Source organism: Podarcis muralis, chromosome W, assembly GCF_964188315.1.
Source record: "Podarcis muralis chromosome W, rPodMur119.hap1.1, whole genome shotgun sequence".
In the NCBI taxonomy this organism is placed as follows: Eukaryota; Metazoa; Chordata; class Lepidosauria; order Squamata; family Lacertidae; genus Podarcis; species Podarcis muralis.
In genome coordinates this window covers 28,766,786-28,785,495 of record NC_135674.1, presented here as the reverse complement: position 1 = coordinate 28,785,495, position 18,710 = coordinate 28,766,786, and the positions used below count along the sequence as shown (strand labels likewise).

The 18,710-nt window shown below is 49.0% G+C and overlaps 2 protein-coding genes across 2 annotated transcripts in view; both read left to right on the top strand.

Moving 5' to 3' along the window:
• LOC114584510 (unconventional myosin-XVIIIb-like) overlaps window positions 1–18,710 on the top strand; it is a 653,524-nt gene that overhangs the window by 333,607 nt on the left and 301,207 nt on the right. The window lies entirely within an intron of this gene.
• The window catches only part of LOC144326374 (putative helicase senataxin), a 233,460-nt gene that overhangs the window by 201,726 nt on the left and 13,024 nt on the right, over window positions 1–18,710 (top strand). Inside the window, exon 22 of the mRNA XM_077922942.1 lies at window positions 10,113–10,277. Within this exon, the coding sequence (XP_077779068.1) occupies window positions 10,113–10,277 (165 nt within the window). The remainder of the gene's footprint in view (window positions 1–10,112; window positions 10,278–18,710) is intronic.

The window sequence follows — 18,710 nt, the reverse complement described above, 5'->3', positions numbered from 1 at the left end:
GCAAGTGTGCACCGACCACAAGAATTTAGAGTATTGGAGAACGGCTCGAGTGCTCAACCAACGACAAGTGAGATGGGCACAGGAGTTCTCCAAATTCCACTTTGAAATTCGTTATGTGCCAGGCCCAGAAAACGTCAGGGCGGACGCTCTCTCACGTAAACCTGAGTATTTGGAGGGGGGGGGCAACCGAAGAGAGACATGTCATCCCTGAGGACCACTGGGTGTGTGGGGCGGCGCTGGTGGGGCAACGAGAACTGGTAGAGGAAACGGAAAATGATGAATATGCCCAGGATAAGCTCAGAGGTCTCAGGGGGGAGGGCGAGAGCCCCGGGGGTTTTGAGGAAAGAAATGGGGCATTGTATTACAAAGGGGCACTGTATATACCCGAAGGTGAATTGAGGGGGAGAGTACTCAAGCAGCTGCACGATAGCCCCACGGCGGGACATTTTGGGCAACACAAGACCATGTGGTTGGTTACCAGGGAATTTTGGTGGCCCAAGGTGAGGGAAGATGTAAGGGAGTATGTAAGAGGGTGTGACCAATGTCAGCGAGCCAAAGGGGAAAGGCGGGCGCCGGCAGGGTTATTAGAACCATTACCCACGCCAGAACGGCCTTGGGAAGCGGTATCGATAGATTTCATGACGGATCTGCCGAAGTCCAAGGGGAAAACAGCCATCATGGTAGTAGTAGACCTGTTAACTAAGATGTGCCACTTTGTAGCATGCTCACATGCAGTCACAGCGGAAGAAACCGCGAAGTTGTTTGTAGAAAACATTTTTAGGTTGCACGGCGCCCCCTTGAGGGTGATCTCAGACAGAGGCAAACAATTTACGTCCAGGTTCTGGAGGAAGCTCATGAGCTTGTTGCACGTGGAGGTCAATTTTTCGACTGCCCGGCACCCTGAAACCAATGGGCAGGCGGAAAGAGCAAATGGTATCCTCCAACAATACCTGAGGTGTTATGTCAATGACAGAGAGAACGATTGGGTCGAAAATTTGGCGCTGGCAGAATTTGCCTACAATAATGCGGAGAATGTGTCTACAGGGATGAGCCCCTTTTTGGCTAATCACGGGTGTCACCCCAGGGCATTTCCAGGGGGTGGAGGGGAGAGATGGAGCGTCCCAGCGGCCGAACATTTTGTAGAAGAGATGGAAGCGATCCATCATCAGCTCCAGCTCAACTTAGAAAGGGCCAAGGAACAATATAAGAAGCAGGCAGACAAGAACAGAAGGGCAGGTGAAGCCGTAATTGTGGGGGATCAGGTGTGGCTGTCAACCCAAGGGTTGCCTTTCAAAGGGGGTTGTAAGAAATTGAGACCCAAAAGATTGGGACCCTTTGAGGTCATTCAGCAGGTCAACCCAGTGGCTTTCAAACTCCGGTTGCCCAACCACATGAAATTGCACCCAGTGTTCCACAGGTCGTTACTGTCACCGTACAGGGGGGGACGTGAAGGGGAGCACGCCAGGGGACCAGCCTTGGAAGAAAGGGAACGCAGCAACCATGTAGCGGAAATCCTCGATTCCAGGTGGAAGGGAAATCAGGTGGAGTATTTGGTGGCGTGGGAAGGGGAACCGGAGTCAGAAAACACCTGGGTGACTGCAGGGGAGGTCAATGACGAGGTTTTAATAGAAACGTTCCACCAAAGGTTCCCGAGGAAACCTCAGCCTGTAGCAAGGTTTAGGAGGGAGTATTTCGGCACCACCGACGAGGAAGAGGAACTGGAAGGATTCGCGGAATCGGAGTGGGAAGAGGGAATTGACTCCGATGACGAGGAGTACCGGGAGACCAGGGACAGCAACAAGTGGAGGGAAGTGTTCGAGACTTCGGAAGATGAGGGAGGTTCTTTCAGGGGTTTTGCCTCCTCACCGCCCATAGAGGAGGGGACGGGAGGGGGTGAAGGGGGCCCTGGAGGGGAGGTGGATGTCAGGGAACTGCCATCGGAAGGACAGGAGGTGGAAAGGCTCACTGAGGTTGAGAGAGACGTAGCAGCTGAAGAGGGAACCAGTAGGGGGAGAGAAGGGACTCCAAGGGAAAGTGAGTCGGAGGGATGGCTCAGAGACACTTCCAGCGAAAACAGTGGGGAGGTCTCAAGACCTCCTATAGGGACACCCACTCCTCGCCGGAAACTGTCACGCCGAGAGTCCAGAAGACGTGTTTCCGTTAAGGAGCTTTTATGTTGGAAGAGATTCCGAAAGCAACCACTTTCGGATTCTGCTAGCGACTGACGCAGCCATGCCGGAGGGGCTCCGTCGCAGGCAGATGTTTGAGAACTTGACCAAACTCTGAGGGACTTGCATTTTACGCACAAGCAGCTCATTATCCCATCACAATTACATTTGTTAGCTGCTTTTTACACAAACAAATCTCAAAGCAACTTAACAGATAAAAACAATGAAAACTTAAAACACAATGTGTAATTTCATACACTTCTATCATGTCGCCTGTTTTCTAAAGTAAAAAGTCCCAAATGCTGCCACCTTTCCTCATAGGGGAGTCACTCCATCCCCCTCATCATTTGGGCTGCCCTTTTCCTGAAGCTTTTCCTTTTTGAGGAGGCGACCAAAACTCTACATAGTATTCCAAATGCAGTCTCACTGTAGATTTGTGTAACTGCATTGTGATGTTGGCAGTTTTATTTTTCATTCCTTTCCTAATGTTTCCTAGCATAGCATTTTCACAGCTGCCACACACTGGCCATCTAATCCAGCCCTCAGAAAAAGCTAAAGTGCCCTGCTTAGCCCCCCACCCCAAGGGTCCCTCTCTCATCCTAGAGTAAGGAGCTCATGGCTCGTCTGCAATCTCTTAGCATCCCCACCCTGAGCTATGAGAGTTGGGAGTCCCAACAAAAGGTGCACCACCCCTGATTTAGTCCTGAACTCTATTGTATGACAGGAATGGGGAAACCTGTTTCCCTCCCAGAGGTGCTGTTATAAACCCAGATTGTTGCTGGACTACAGGTATATGGTGTCATCCCTGCTACATTTGAAAGGTCTGCTGTGTGGTGTGGAACTCTGGCTTGGTGGACAATTTGGGTAACTTGTTGTTGTTGTTGTTTAGTCGTGTCCGACTCTTTGTGACCCCATGGACCAGAGCACGCCAGGCACTCCTGTCTTCCACTGCCTCCCGCAGTTTGGTCAAACTCATGTTCGTAGCTTCAAGAACACTGTCCAGCTATCTTGTCCTCTGTCATCCCCTTCTCCTTGTGCCCTCCAACTTTCCCAACATCAGGGTCTTTTCCAGGGAGTCTTCTCTTCTCATGAGGTGGCCAAAGTCTTGGAGCCTCAGCTTCACGATCTGATCTTTGGGTAACTTACCTGCCACAGATTGATTTGATCAAGAACATAAGAAGAGCTTGCTTGCTGGATCAGGCCAGAATCCCATCAAATCCCACATCCTGTCCTCACAGTGAGCAACCAGATGTCCCAATGGGAAGGCTGCAGCAATCATGATCTGGTGTTTTCCCACTTTCCACCACAATAAGAGCATGTGGCAGCTTTTGTGGCCATGTTCTCCTTAGCTGTTGGTGGGTGGGCACACTTAAGAGTTTTTAAAAAAGCTAAGATTGAAGCAATCTTTGAGGTCATCTAGCACTGTTCAGGGCACAGATATAAGATGGGGGACACCATCTTATATTACTAACAAGGCATTGTCAGTAGTATGTGTCTTAGTAGATCACAAGCCTAACATGAGTCAGCAGTGTGATGCAGCAGCAAAAATGATCTTCTAAACTGCATCAACAGAAGTCTAGTGTCCAGATCAAGGAAAGTAATAGTACCACTCTATTCTGCCTTGGTCAGACCACACCTGGAATACGATGTCTCGTACTGGGCACCACAATTTAAGAAGGGTGATGACAAGCTGGAACATGTGCAGAGCAGGGTGACCAAGATGATCAAGGGTCTGGAAACCAAGTTTTATGAGGAACCATTGAGGGAATTTGGTATGTTTAGCCTGGTAAAGAGGAGACTGAGAGGAGATATGACCGTCATTTTCAAATATTTCAAGGGCTGTCACATGGAGGATGGAGCAAGCTTGTTTTCTCCTTCTCTGGAGGGTAGGACTCAAACCAATGGCTTTAGGTTACAATAAAGGAGACTCCAACTATATACCTGGAAGAACTTTATGACAGTAAGAGCTGCTTGACAGTGAAATGGACTCCCTCAGGTGACTGTGGACTCTCCTTCCTTGCAGGATTTTAAGCAGAGGTTGTGTGCTGGTCCCAGGGGGGATAAGGTACTATTACCGTAGCCCAAGATCAGTCCAGAGTCTCTAGCAGGGTAGACGATCACTAGATGAGACGCGAGGTCCGAGACAGGGAGCCGGGCGGGGTAACAGGAACGCTGGTAGGGCAGAAGCAGGAAGCCAGGCGAGGAACAGGAACACTGGTAGGGCAGAAGCAGGAGTCCAGGCGAGGAACAGGAACACCGGATAGTCAGGAACAGGAAGCCGGGCGAGGAACAGGCACACTGGGAGTGCAGATCAAGGACTGGGTAAAGCAGGTACTCCACAACGACGTTGCTCCCGCAACCTGGGACCGGGCTGCCTGAACTTTATCTTCTTCTAAGGCCGGGGGCGGTCCCGGCCCCCAGAAGCCCCGCCTCTCTTGGCCTTAAGGCGAGCACTCCTCCTGGGAGACACCAGTTCCCTTCGCCTCTCTGCCCTAAGCCTCTGCAGATCAGGAGAGGCCGAAGGGTTACTGGGCCCCGGGGGAGGCTCACCTGTAGCCACTGAGTCTTCCAGCACCTCTGGGGCCAGAATGGTTTCACCTGGTGCCTGCTCTTGAGGTTCCTCAGCATCTAGGCCTTGCCCCAGTTCAGCCGGCCCTGGAGGCGGGGACTCCTGTGCCGGCTGGGATTCCTCCGGATCGCTCTCAGACTCGGAATCCCAGGCCATCACACCATCCCCCCTCCCAGGCCCCCCCCTCACTTGAGGGTCCGGACCCGGCTTGCTGGGGTACGCCGCATGAAACTCTCGGATGCAGGCAGGTGCGTGGACGTTGACCGCTGGTTCCCAGGAACGGTCCTCTGGCCCATACCCCTTCCAGTCAATGAGATACTGCAGCCTTCCCCTGCGGTATCGGGAGTCCAGAATGCGTTCCACCTCGTACTCAGGCTCTCCCTGCACCAAAACTGGCTGCAGTCGGGGACGGTTCGGGTGGAACTCGTCGGGTGGGGCCACCGGACTCAAAAGGGACCTGTGGAATACCGGGTGAACCTTCAGGTTTGCTGGCAACCGGAGACGGAATGCCACAGGCGAGACCTGGTTCACGATAGGGAACGGGCCGGTGAACCGGGCGGCCAGCTTCCGCGAAGGTCGAGAAGGGTGGAGGTGGCGAGTGGAGAGCCATACCAGGTCACCGACGTGAAGTTCCGGCCCCACCTGGCGGTGGCGGTCGGCCTGGACCTTGTACGCCTCCTTGGCGTGGCGCAGCTGCTCCATCAACAGCTGTTGCTGGGACTGGAGCTCCTGAAGCCACTCTGTCACCGCAGGGACCGCAGATGCCGGCAGCACATCCGGAAACAACCGTGGATGAAAACCATAACTGGCTTGGAACGGGGTCTGCTGGGTGGATGCATTCACCGCGTTGTTATAAGCGAACTCCGCCAATGCTAGGTGGTCGACCCAGTCGTCCTGCTGGTAGCTGCAGTAACACCGGAGGTACTGCTCCAGCACCGCGTTCGCCCGTTCCGTCTGGCCATCAGTCTGTGGGTGGTAAGCAGATGAGAGACAGACCTCTGTTCCGAGGGCCTGGTGCAAAGCACGCCAAAACCGGGACGTGAACTGAACGCCGCGGTCGGACACTACACTACACTACACTACACAGCTGCGCAGTTTCCTTAGCTGAGGGTACGGATGGGCAGGGGGCACAATGCACCATCTTCGTGAAGTGGTCGGAGAAAACTAGAAGGCAGGTGCAGCCACGAGACGGGGGTAACTCCACTACAAAGTCCAGAGAAACTGTGTGCCAAGGACGTGGTGGAACCGGCAATGGCTGAAGAAGGCCGGGGGGGTCGCCCGGTAGGCCCCTTGGCCCGCCTGCAGACGTCACAACCAGCGACGTAGCGAGCCACATCAGCCTTCAAACGGGGCCACCAAAACTCACGGCTTACCAGATGGGTGGTCCGATACCGCCCAAAGTGCCCCGCCGCTGGAGCATCATGGGTCATCCGGAGAACCTCAGCCCGCAGCGGCCCTGGTGGGATGTACAGGCGCCCGTGGTGCAGCAGAAGACCCTGATGCGAGACCAGCCCTGGATACCGAGGGCATGATCCTTTGGCCAGTTCCCTGAGTCGTTCCTGGGCCCAAGCGTCGACCCGCTGCTGTTCCCGCACCCGAGCCTGCAGTGGCTCAACCTCCTGGGTGGCCAGGAATGCAGCTGGTGGTAGGATCGTGGTGGGTGCTGCTTGCTGAACCGTGTCTGCGTTGTCTTCAGGTTTCCGGGACAGGGCATCCGCCTTCTGGTTTTGGGAGCTAGGGATGTAGCGGATCCGGAACTGGAACCGGGAAAAGAACAACGCCCACCGGATCTGCCTTTGGTTCAGCTTGCGGGTGGTCTGGAGGTATTCCAGGTTCCGGTGGTCGGTTCTCACCTCCACCGGGTGTCGTGCTCCTTCAAGATGGTGGCGCCAAACCTCAAAGGCCACCTTGATGGCCAGTAGTTCCCGCTCCCACACGGTATAGTTACGCTCCGCTGGAAGGAGCTGGCGGGAATAGAAGGCGCAGGGTAAGAGTGGCGCTTCCGGTCCGTGCTGCTGAGACAAGACGGCACCGAGAGCCGTACTGGAGGCGTCAGTCTCTACCACAAAGGGTCGAGAAGGATCCGGATGTTGCAAGATTGGCGCTCTCTGGAAACAGGCCTTCAACCCTTGAAATGCCTCCTCCGCCTCCTTGTCCCAGGAAAACGGCGTCTTGGGGCGCAGAAGCCGGGTCAACGGGGTGGTGCGGTGAGCATAATCCGCAATGAAGGTCCGGTAATAGTTGGCGAACCCCAGGAAACGCTGTAAGTCCTTGCGGTTCCGAGGTGCCGCCCATTCTCAAACCGCTGCCACCTTCCCAGGATCCATCTGCACCCCAACTGGTGAGAGTCGGTGCCCCAGGAAGTCCACTGACCGCTGATGGAACTCGCACTTGCTGAGCTTTGCATACAGACGATGCTCGAGCAAGCGCTGCAGCACGGTCCAGACATGGCCCTCGTGGCACGCCGGGTCACGGGAGTAAACCAGAATGTCATCCAAGTACACCACCACGTACTTGTCTAGCAAGTCCTGGAACACGTGGTTGATGTACCGTTGGAACACAGCAGGCGCGTTGCACAAACCAAAGGGCATAACCAGGTATTCGAACTGTCCGTACCGGGTCCCGAATGCTGTCTTCCACTCATCCCCGGCGCGGATCCGAATCAAATTGTAGGCACCCCGGAGGTCTAGCTTGGTGAACACCTGCGCCCCTTGCACCCGCTCCAGTAACTCCGAAATAAGGGGCAAGGGGTACCGGTCCAGGATGGTAATTTTGTTCAGGGCCCGGTAATCATGGCAAAGGCGGGGCTCCCCACATTTCTTTTTAACAAAGAGCACTGGCGCAGCAGTGGGCGAGGTAGAAGGCCTAATGAACCCACGCTCCAGGTTCTTGCGCAAGAAGTCCTGCAAAGCCTCGCGCTCTGGCTCTGTTAACGAGTATAAGCGACTCACCGGTAGAGGCGCTCCGGGCTGGAGGTCTATGCCGCAGTCAAAGGACCGATGCGGCGGCAGCTGGTCTGGCCCCCTTCCTCGAACACATCGTGATAGTCCTGGTACTCAGCGGGGAGCGTTGCAGCAGCCTCCTCAGTGGGCGCAGCTGCTAGCATCTCAGTCTCAGCAGGAGAACTGGGGTCTGGGAAGTGTACAGTCCGTTTGACCCAGTCAATCTGCACATTGTGAGCCTCCAGCCAGTCTATCCCAAGCACCAGGGGGGAACCGGGGCATGGAGGCAATATCCAGAGTTCGCATCTCACGGTGCTGCTGGAGGCACAGGACCAGGGGCTGGGTCTCCTGAGTAACGGCACCCGAACGCAGGGGCCGTCCGTCGATTGCCTCCACCTGTACCGGTTCTGGCTTGTTCCGAAGTGGCACCCGATGCTGGGCAGCAAAAGCAGCGTCCATATAAGAGCGGGTTGCCCCTGAATCCACCAGAGCATGGGTAAGAATCCATGGCCCTCCTGGAGGGTATAGATGTACTGGGACCATAAGGTGTTGCAATTCAATTGGTGCGGCCCCATTCTGTGCTGTTTGGGACCCCAGGTAGCCAGGGCCATCAGCTACTGGGGTTGGCGGTTTCTCAGGACAGGACCGTGCATAGTGTCCGCTTCCGCCACAATAGAGACATAGATTCCCCTCCCGACGCCGCGACTTCTCTGCGGGGGAGAGGCGTGGCCGCACTGCCCCAAGCTGCATAGGTTCCTCCAATGACTCAGCTGGGCCTGTGGGGCTGCTGGTAGACACTGGGGCCGAGAACTGGAGGTGCCGGCGGCCCCGAGCCTGACGCCGGTCCTCTAGCCGATCGTCTATCTGTAGACTCCGCTGAATAAGGGCGTCTAGCGTGGTGGGGCGTTCCATTGTGGCCAGCTGGTCCAGTATCTCATCGGAAAGCCCCTCGAGATACTGGTCCCGAAGAGCAGAGTCGTTCCAGGTCAAGTCCTGTGCCAGCAGCCGGAATTCTGTGGTGTATGCGGCCACCGTGGACTTGCCCTGTCTCAACCGCCGAATCGCCCGGTTGGCTTGACTCCCCTTCTGAGAGTTGCCGAACGCGGCCTCCAACAGATTGCAAAACCCCCCGTAGTCTGCCAGCAAGGGGGAGTCTTGCCTGAACAGCGGCAACGCCCACTTGGCCGCCTGGTCCTTTAACAAACTAATCAAAAAATGCACCTTGGTGCGGTCGTCAGGGAAGTTCCGGGCGCGCCCCTGAATATACAGCTTGGCCTGGGCAAGGAACACGGGAAAGCTGGCCGGGGCCCCATCAAATTTCTCAGGCAAGGCCACTGGGTACTTGCCAGAAGCCGGGGCGTCGGCCCCAGGAGCCGGTAGGGCGTCCAAACGCTGCTGTAGTGCCGTAACCGCGTTACTGAGCTGCTGCACGGTGTGCCTCAAGGCCTGGTTCTCCTGGGCTATTGCCAACAGTGTAGCCGCTTGGTCGGCCATGGCCTCTGACTCTTCCCGAATGCACCCCAACAAAGAGGGAGTGCAGGTGTGGCGGGAGCAAACTGTGCTGGTCCCAGGGGGGATAAGGTACTATTACCGTAGGCCAAGATCAGTCCAGAGTCTCTAGCAGGGTAGACGATCACTAGATGAGACGCGAGGTCCGAGACAGGGAGCCGGGCGGGGTAACAGGAACACTGGTAGGGCAGAAGCAGGAGTCCAGGCGAGGAACAGGAACACCGGATAGTCAGGAACAGGAAGCCGGGCAAGGAACAGGCACACTGGGAGTGCAGATCAAGGACTGGGTAAAGCAGGTACTCCACAACGACGTTGCTCCCGCAACCTGGGACCGGGCTGCCTGACCTTTATCTTCTTCTAAGGCCGGGGGCGGTCCCGGCCCCCAGAAGCCCCGCCTCTCTTGGCCTTAAGGCGAGCACTCCTCCTGGGAGACACCAGTTCCCTTCGCCTCTCTGCCCTAAGCCTCTGCAGATCAGGAGAGGCCGAAGGGTTACTGGGCCCCGGGGGAGGCTCACCTGTAGCCACTGAGTCTTCCAGCACGTCTGGGGCCAGAATGGTTTCACCTGGTGCCTGCTCTTGAGGTTCCTCAGCATCTAGGCCTTGCCCCAGTTCAGCCGGCCCTGGAGGCGGGGACTCCTGTGCCGGCTGGGATTCCTCCGGATCGCTCTCAGACTCGGAATCCCAGGCCATCACAGGTTGGATGGCCATCTGTCATGAGTGCTTTAGTTGGAATTCCTGCATTGCAGGGGGGTTGGACTAGATTACCCTTGGGGTCCCTTCCAACTCTACAGTTCTTTGAGTGTATGTCCCAAAAGAACCCTAAGAGAGAGAATCTGTGATAACTTTTAAAATGAGGCACACATCCAAATACAAGGCCTTCAGCTCATCCCTTTCTCCCTCCCCTTCTATTTCTTTCTTGTTCAGTTCCTTCATTAATCTCCAGGAAGTTAAGCTGGTAATAGAATTAATGAAGTTAATTAAGAGCAAAAAGAGAGACATCAGCTTTCGCAACATTGGGATCATCACCCCATGCAGTGCTCAGAAAAGAAGGATCCTGAGCCAGCTGGAGAAAGAATTTGGAGAAAATAGGTAAGAATTTCACAAGCCTTGAGTGGCATTAAAATCCCTTTAACTGGGCCTCTTGATTCAGCAGAGTGTCAGTCAAGTTACTGGAGGTGAAGTTTACTCTCAATTGAATCATGATTAAGTTGTTGAAATACTGCATTCAGTGTGCAATAGGCCCTCCAGATGCTGCTGGACTTCAGCTCCCATCAGTCCCAGGCAGTATGGCCTGTTGGCAGCGATGATGCGGGATACCGTCCAGCATCATCTGGAGGACCATGGGTTTCTCATTCCTGGTGTACAAAAGCACTGTAAGTATCCCCCCTGTCTTCCTCCAAAAGTGACCGTCATCTTCATCTTTACGAGGCTCTGGGCAGGAAATTGAAGCAATTAAATGCACAAATTGTCATCTCATCTGTCCTCCCAGTTGAACGACGTGGCCCAGGGAGAGAGGGAAAAATAGTGGAAGTGAACAGCTGGCTTCGCAAATGGTGTAAACAGGAACGGTTTGGATTCTTAGATCACAGACTGCAGTTTCTTGAAGATGGACTTCTGGCAAGCGATGGGCTGCACCTCACAGTGGTTGGGAGGAATGTTTTTGCCAAAAATCTCAGAAACCTCATCAGGAGGGCTTTAAACTGACTAATGTGGGGGAGGGAGACAGTGCTCCTGAAGGTAGGAGTCTATCAATTGATGAAGATGATCATCCAAATGTCATAGACCAAATGGAGCAAACAGCATGCAGACCTAGTGGTGGGAGGAAAAAATCCTTAAATAAGAGACATGGGGGAATGATTAATGGACTTCAATGTCTGTACACTAATGCGCAAAGCATGGGAAATAAACAAGATGAGCTTGAGTTCTTGGTACAGCAAACTAAATATGACATAATAGGCATCACTGAAACCTGGTGGGATAAGTCCCACGATTGGAATGTAATAATGGAGGGATACAATCTATTTCAGATAAACAGACCAGACAAGAAAGGAGGAGGAGTGGCGTTATATGTCAGGGATGTGTATACCTTTGAAGAGATCCAAGATTTAGAACCTCAAAGCCAAAGTGAGAGCATTGGGGTCAAAATTAAGGGAGAGAAGAATAACAGAGACCTCATTGTGGGAGTTTACTATAGATCCCCAAGCCAAACGGAGGACATAGATGATGCCTTCCTGGAACAGATGGCCAAGCATGCAAAAGGAAGGGAGATAGTAGTAATGGGGGACTTCAATTACCCGGATATTTGTTGGATGTCAAACTCAGCCAAGAGCATAAGGTCAAACAGATTCCTCACTGCCCTTGCAGACAACTTCATTGTCCAGAAAGTGGGAGAAGCAACAAGAGGAACAGCCATTTTAGATTTTAGACAAACTCGAACGTGTCCAGAGGAGGGCAACCAAAATGGTCAAAGGCCTGGAAACGATGCCTTATGAGGAACGGCTAAGGGAGCTGGGCATGTTTAGCCTGGAGAAGAGGAGGTTAAGGGGTGATACGATAGCCACGTTCAAATATATAAAAGGATGTCATATGGAGGAGGGAGAAAGGTTGTTTTCTGCTGCTCCAGAGAAGCGGACACAGAGCAATGGATCCAAACTACAAGGAAGAAGATTCCACCTCAACATTCGGAAGAACTTCCTGACAGTAAGAGCTGGAATTTGCTGCCAAGGAGTGTGGTGGAGTCTCCTTCTTTGGAGGTCTTTAAGCAGAGGCTTGACAACCATATGTCAGGAGTGCTCTGATGGTGTTTCCTGCTTGGCAGGGGGTTGGACTCGATGGCCCTTGTGGTCTATTCGAACTCTATGATTCTATGATGTCGCTTGTGAGGCCTTGCATGCTGCTGAAGTACATCCCAAGCAAATGAGACTACGCTTGTGCGTAGTCATCCCTTGTTAGCCTTATCTCTCACTTCCCTGAACTTATTATTTAATAAAATAAAAACTTCCCTCTGTTGTTTCCCTGTTGCTAAAATGTACGGTACATTGTTGGTTCCCTGGGGCAGGGATCTTCCTTATTTGTTGATGGTAGTCGGTAAAGCGTCTGTATACTGATAGCTCAGCACAATATCCCTGTGGGATGTAATCCATTGGTGCAGTCAAATGCAACATTCCTTATTTCCCTAGAGTAGGCACAGGCAGGGGGACATCCAGTCAGGGTAACGTCCTCTTCCACTGGTGTGGAGCATCCCTCCCCTGCATGTGACCTAGGAGATGGGCATCGCTCTGGCTGACTCCATAAAAGTGCCGAGTCATGCAGCCATTTTCTCAGTCTTGTTTGTCTTGCTTCACTTGCTTTCTATTCTCTTGTTTATCTTTTGCTGCCATGCTGCTCTCCTCCATCCATTTTGTTGTCTTAATGTAATTTTGCTGTCTGCTGGCTCTCAGCCAGCAGCACATGAGTTCAGTCTCCATATGAGATGAACTCAGACTCTTTATTGTGTAACTACCAAGTAAAGCCTGCCTTTCAGGGATCAAATGAACTGAAATGTGAGTAAACATTTTGTTACTTTACTCAGAAAGACTCTTGTGTCTTTATTCTTTGAAGAGGGATTAAAGGGGACACCAGCAAAGATAAAGCCACTCAGATTCGGGAAGAGGTAGACTCCACCGTGGGAGCAGGGCCAGGGCAAGAGAGTGCTAGAGTTCTGTCTAGTCAAGTTGCGTGGGATCAAGTCCAATCTGTTACCTCCGAGGATGTGGACAGGCTGCTTAGACAAGTGAAACCAACCACCTGTCTCCTTGACAGCCCATCCTGGCTCATAAAAGCAAGCCGGGAAGTGCTGGGCTGGGAGATGGGTGGTGAATGCTTTCCTCTGTGAGGGAGCCTTCCCAGACCCACTGAAAGAGGCAATTATTAAACCGCTTCTTAAAAAAGCATCTTTGGACCCAGCCCATATGGCCAACTATTGCCCAGTCTCAAAACTTCCATTCTTGGGCAAGGTGATTGAGCGGGTGGCTGCGTTAGCATTTCACTCCACCGTCGCTGCATTTGAGATTGTTGTAAATCACATGCCTGTCTGAGAAGACTATGGGAACGGAAGACATCCTTATCTCTCTTTCGTTGTATGTACTTTGGACTGTACTTTCACTTCTTCTGTTCTCTCGGAAGAGAACGGACACCATTATGCTGTAGTCTGTATATAGAGTGTAAATAAATAGTAGATTAGATCTCTGTTGTTTCACGCTTCTTGCTGTGTTATGCCAGAAGATTAGTGTGCATATGCCAGCTGGTATATGTCGCTGAGTTCCCTAGAGATGAAGGGAGATGCCTTTTCCAGTGCTGCACACATTGGAGGATGCTCGGAGATACGGGGGCTTGCAGGCATCCCCAAGGCGTTTTCCTCCCCCCCCCCCCCCAATTTTTTTTATTGGTTTTCACAATATTATAAACAAGCAAACACAACAAACATAAATCATAGCCTTATTGAAAATTACACTTATTAACTTTGTTAAGTGACTTCCTCGCTTCCCCTTGGTTGAATTTAATTGCATGTCCTTTTAACGGTTTTCCAAATCCCAATTCTTATGAAATTTAACTTCAACATTAACATCCTTAAATCCTCACCTTATGGAATTAAACATATTAATTAATCACTTAACATAAATAAAATCCTAAGCCAATCAAGTATCTGTAAGCTATTTTCAGTTAGTTTAACTTAACAAATTTAACTAAATAGTCATTAAATTTATTCCACTCTTCCTGATACTCCTCCTCCTTCTGGTCGCAGACTCTTCCGGTTAGGTTGGCTAGCTCCGAAAAATCCATCATCTTCATCTGCCATTCTTCTATCATTGGTAATTCTTGGGTTTTCCACTTTTTAGCTAACAAAATACGAGCAGCAGTTGTGGCATACAAAAGTAATTTAATATCTTTCTTGGGCAATTCCAAACCTGTTATTCCAAGAAGAAAGGCCTCTGGTTTCTTTATAAATGTATATTTCAACATTTTTTTCAATTCATTATAAATCTTTTCCCAGAAGTCTTTCACCTTGGGACAGGTCCACCACATATGATAAAAGGTTCCTTTCTTTTCTTTACATTTCCAACATATATTGTCACAATTATGATATATCTTTGCTAATTTTACAGGAGTCAAATACCATCTATACATCATTTTCATTATATTTTCTTTTACATGCGGTGAACTTGACCCCTTTCTTCCACAATCTTTCCCAGTCCTCAAACATATTATTTTCTTCATCTCTTGCCCAATCTATCACCACAGATTTAACTTGTTCATCTTTTGTGTGCCACTCCAACAATAGCTTGTACATTTTAGATAAATTTTTATCTTTAGTATCCAACAACTCGGTCTCCAACTTAGATTTTTCATAAGCAAAACCATTTTTCTTATCCAATTTATACAATTCATTGATCTGGTGGTAATGTAACCAGTTTAGCTTATCTTTAACTAGATCAAATGGTTTTAATTTGTAACCTCCTTCTTCTATTAATAAATCATAATATCTCAACCATTTGGTGTCCATATTTAGTTTTTTCTGGGCCTTTGCCTTCATTGGTGAAAGCCATCTGGGCGTCTTTCTTTCTAAGAGTTCTTTATATTTTATACAAACATTATACAACGATTTCCTAATTGCATGGTTTTTAAATGCATTATGGGCCTTTACCTTGTCATACCATAAATATGCATGCCAGCCAAACACATTGTCAAATCCCTCCAAATCTAATAGATCTGTGTCTTCTAGTTGCATCCATTCTTTAATCCAGCAAAGTGCAGCAGCTTCAAAATAGATTTTTAAATCTGGCGGGGAAAATCCCCCTCTTTCTTTAGAATCCGTAACTAATTTATATTTAATTCTGGGTTTCCTCCCCTGCCAGATAAATCTAGAGAGTGCTTTCTGCCATTCTTTAAAGCATTTCGCATTATCTATATATAACTGGGAGGGCTTGAAACAGGAAGAGCATCTTTGGCAGCACATTCATCTTAATCACAGAAATCCGGCCCATTAATGACAATTTTAAATGTGACCATATCTCCAAATCTCTCTTAATTTCATTCCATAATTACTCATAATTATCTTTGTACAAGTTCAGATTTTTCCCAGACAGGTTCACGCCCAAATATTTAACTTTTTTCACAAAATCTAGGCCCGTTTTTTCTTGTAATAGTTTTCTTTCTTCATTATCCAGATTTTTCTCAATTACTTTGGTCTTGCTCTTGTTTAATTTAAATCCTGCTACCTGACCAAACTCTTGTATCAGCTCCAGTGCTTTGACTGCACTGGAGTCTGGATCTTGTAATGTCAGAACTAGATCATCAGCAAAGGCTTTTAATTTGTATTGTTTTGAACCTACTGTAATACCTTTGACTTGTTCATCTTTTCTAACCTCCAGGACTGAAATAAACAGCAGAGGGGAAAGTGGGCACCCTTGCCTGGTTCCTTTCTCAATTCTAATTTCCTCTGAAACCACATTATTTACAATAATTTTGGCTTTTTGTTCTAGATAGATCGCTTTAATACCATTTAAAAAATCATGACCTATCCCCATACTCTCTAAATTATGTAACATAAAACTCCAAGAAACATTGTCAAAGGCTTTCTCTGCATCAATAAACATTAACATTGCTTTACAACTCTTTCTTGCTTCTAACTTTTCCAAAATATCTACAACATTTCTAATGTTGTCTTTCATATGTCTTCCAGGAAGAAATCCTGCCTGGTCTTTATGAATATACTCAGATAAAACCTTCTTTAGCCCGTTGGCCAGTATGTTTGCAAAAATTTTATAATCCACATTGAGTAGGGAGATTGGTCTGTAGTTTTTAACGTTGGATCTATCCTGACCCTGTTTAGGGATCAGAGTAATATAAGCTTGCTTCCAGGTTTCAGGTGCTTTGCCCCCTCCCAAAATCAAATTAGATACTTCTACCAGAGGTTGAATGAGCCAGTCTTTCAATGTCTTATAATATTTCGCTGATAGACCATCAGGTCCTGGTGTCTTGCCAAGTTGCATTGAATTTATTGCCTGTTCCACTTCCTGGTTTGTAATTAAACCTTTTAGTAGATTCTTTTTATCCTCCGGAATCTGTTGCAACCCATTAGTCTTTATAAATTGCTCAGTTTTCCCTATTTCTTCTTTATCCTTTTTATACAGTTGTTTATAATATTTGTAAAAGCATATTCTAATGTCTGCAGGGTTCTCTACAGATTTTCCTTCTGCATCAATGTTTGTAATAGTACTTTGTTTTTGTCTCTTCTTTCGTTGCCAGGGTAATAATTTCCCACATTTATTTGCAGATTCAAAATTTATTTGTCTCATCCTTCTTATCTTCCATTCAGTTTATTGATTTACTAACTGTGAATATTGAACCTGTAGGGCTTTAATTTCTTTTTGGATCTGCAAATTCTTTGGGTTTCCTCTAAGCTTCTTCTCTTTATCGTTTAGTTGTTCCATAATTTTATTTTTTGTCTCATTCTGTGACTTTCTCCTAATTGTGTTTTGTTGTATCAGAAACCCTCTCATTACCGCTTTGCTGGCCTCCCAAATAACCCTTATTTCCGTTCCTTGATTCATATTAAGTTCAAAATAATCCTTTAGGGTTTTTTGGGCCTTATTAACAATTAATGAACTTCTCAACAGATCATCATTCAGTTGCCATCTGAAGGAGCCTCCCCAGGGCGTTTTCCAACAGGTTGCGGAACAACTCCAGGCACGCCTGGAGGATGCGGACCATTTGGATCCCTTCCATTTGCGATTCAGGCTTCATCATGGGACTGAAACTGCCTTGGTCGTGCTGGTTGATGATCTCCGGCGGGCTAGGGACAGAGGTGAAAGCTGTTTCCTAGTTCTGCTGGATCTCTCAGCGGCCTTTGACACCATCGACCACGACATCCTTCTGGACCGTCTAGAGGGGGTGGGAGCTGGGGGCACTGTTAGACAGTGATTCCTCTCCTTCCTCCTGGGCCGTGTTCAGAAAGTGGAGTTAGGGGATGGATGTTCGGACCCCTGGGCTCTCACTTGTGGGGTGCCTCAGGGTTCCGTCCTCTCCCCCATGTTTTCTAACATCTATCTGAAGCCTCTGGGAGAGATCATCAGTATGCGAATGTTACCCAGCTCTACCTCTCTTCCAAATCAGAACCAGTGAAGGCAGTGAAGGTCTTGTGTGAGTGTCTGGACGTGGTTGCAGGATGGGTGGCGGCTAACAGATTGAGGCTGAATCCTGACAAGACAGAAGTACTGTTTTGGGGGGACAGGGGGCAGGTGGGTGTGGAGGACTCCCTGGTTCTGAATAGGGCAACTGTGCCCCTGAAGGACCAGATGCGCAGCTTGGGAGTCATTTTGAACTCACAGCTGTCCATGGAGGCGCAGGTCAATTCTGTGTCCAGGGCGGCTGTCTACCAGCTCCACCTTGTACGCAGGCTAAGACCCTTCCTGCCCACGGACTGTCTCACCAGAGTGGTGCATGCTCTGGTTATCTCCCGCTTGGATTACTGCAATGCGCTCTACGTGGGGCTACCTTTGAAGGTGACCCGGAAACTGCAATTAATCCAGAATGCGGCAGCTAGACTGGTGACTGGGAGTGGCCGCCAGGAGCATATAACACCAGTCTTTTTTCTTTCTTTTTTTTGAATTTTTTTTATTAACAATTTCAACATAGCAAATTATCAAAACAAATCATCTTCCTTATTCCCCCCCCCATTTTTTCCCTCCCACCTCCCCAACAAACCCTCCCTCCCCCCTACGACTTCCCTCAGCTCCTCTCTGATTTCTCATCCAGTGTTAACTTTCTTATATTATAAAACTGTATACATCCTTATATTATCTATCTTCTATGTTATCCCTCAATAAATTTGTGTATGTTTATTCAAAACCTGCCAGGGAGTCGAATTCATTTTGTTGTTTTTTTAGGTAATTTGTAAAAGGTTCCCATTCTTCTTTGAAGTCACAGTTGTCCTTGTCTCGTAGTTTGCATGTCAATTTCGCCAGTTCTGCATAGTTCATCAGTTTCTCTTGCCCCTGTTCTTTCGTTGGGATTTCCTCATTCTTCCATCCTTGTGCAATCAAGACTCTTGCCACTGTTGTCACATACATAAATAAGTTATTTCTTTTCCTTGGCAGGTCTTTCCCTACAATCCTTAACAAAAGTGCTTCTGGTTTTTTTACAAATGTTAATTTAAACATTTTCTTCAACTCATTATATATCATTTCCCCAAAATTTTTAATTTCTCTACATTCCCACCACATTTGGTAAAAAGTCCCTTCTATTTCTTTACACTTCCAGCATACATTTGACCCGGTTTTATACATTCCTGCAATCTGTACTGGTGTTATATACCATCTATACATCACTTTCATATAATTTTCTTTCAAAAGAGAACAGTCTGTAAATTTTAAATCTATTCTCCACAATTTAACCCAATCTTCAAATTGTATATTATGTCCTATATCTTGTGCCCATTTGATCACGACCGATTTCACCTCATCTTTTGTTTCACATTCTAGC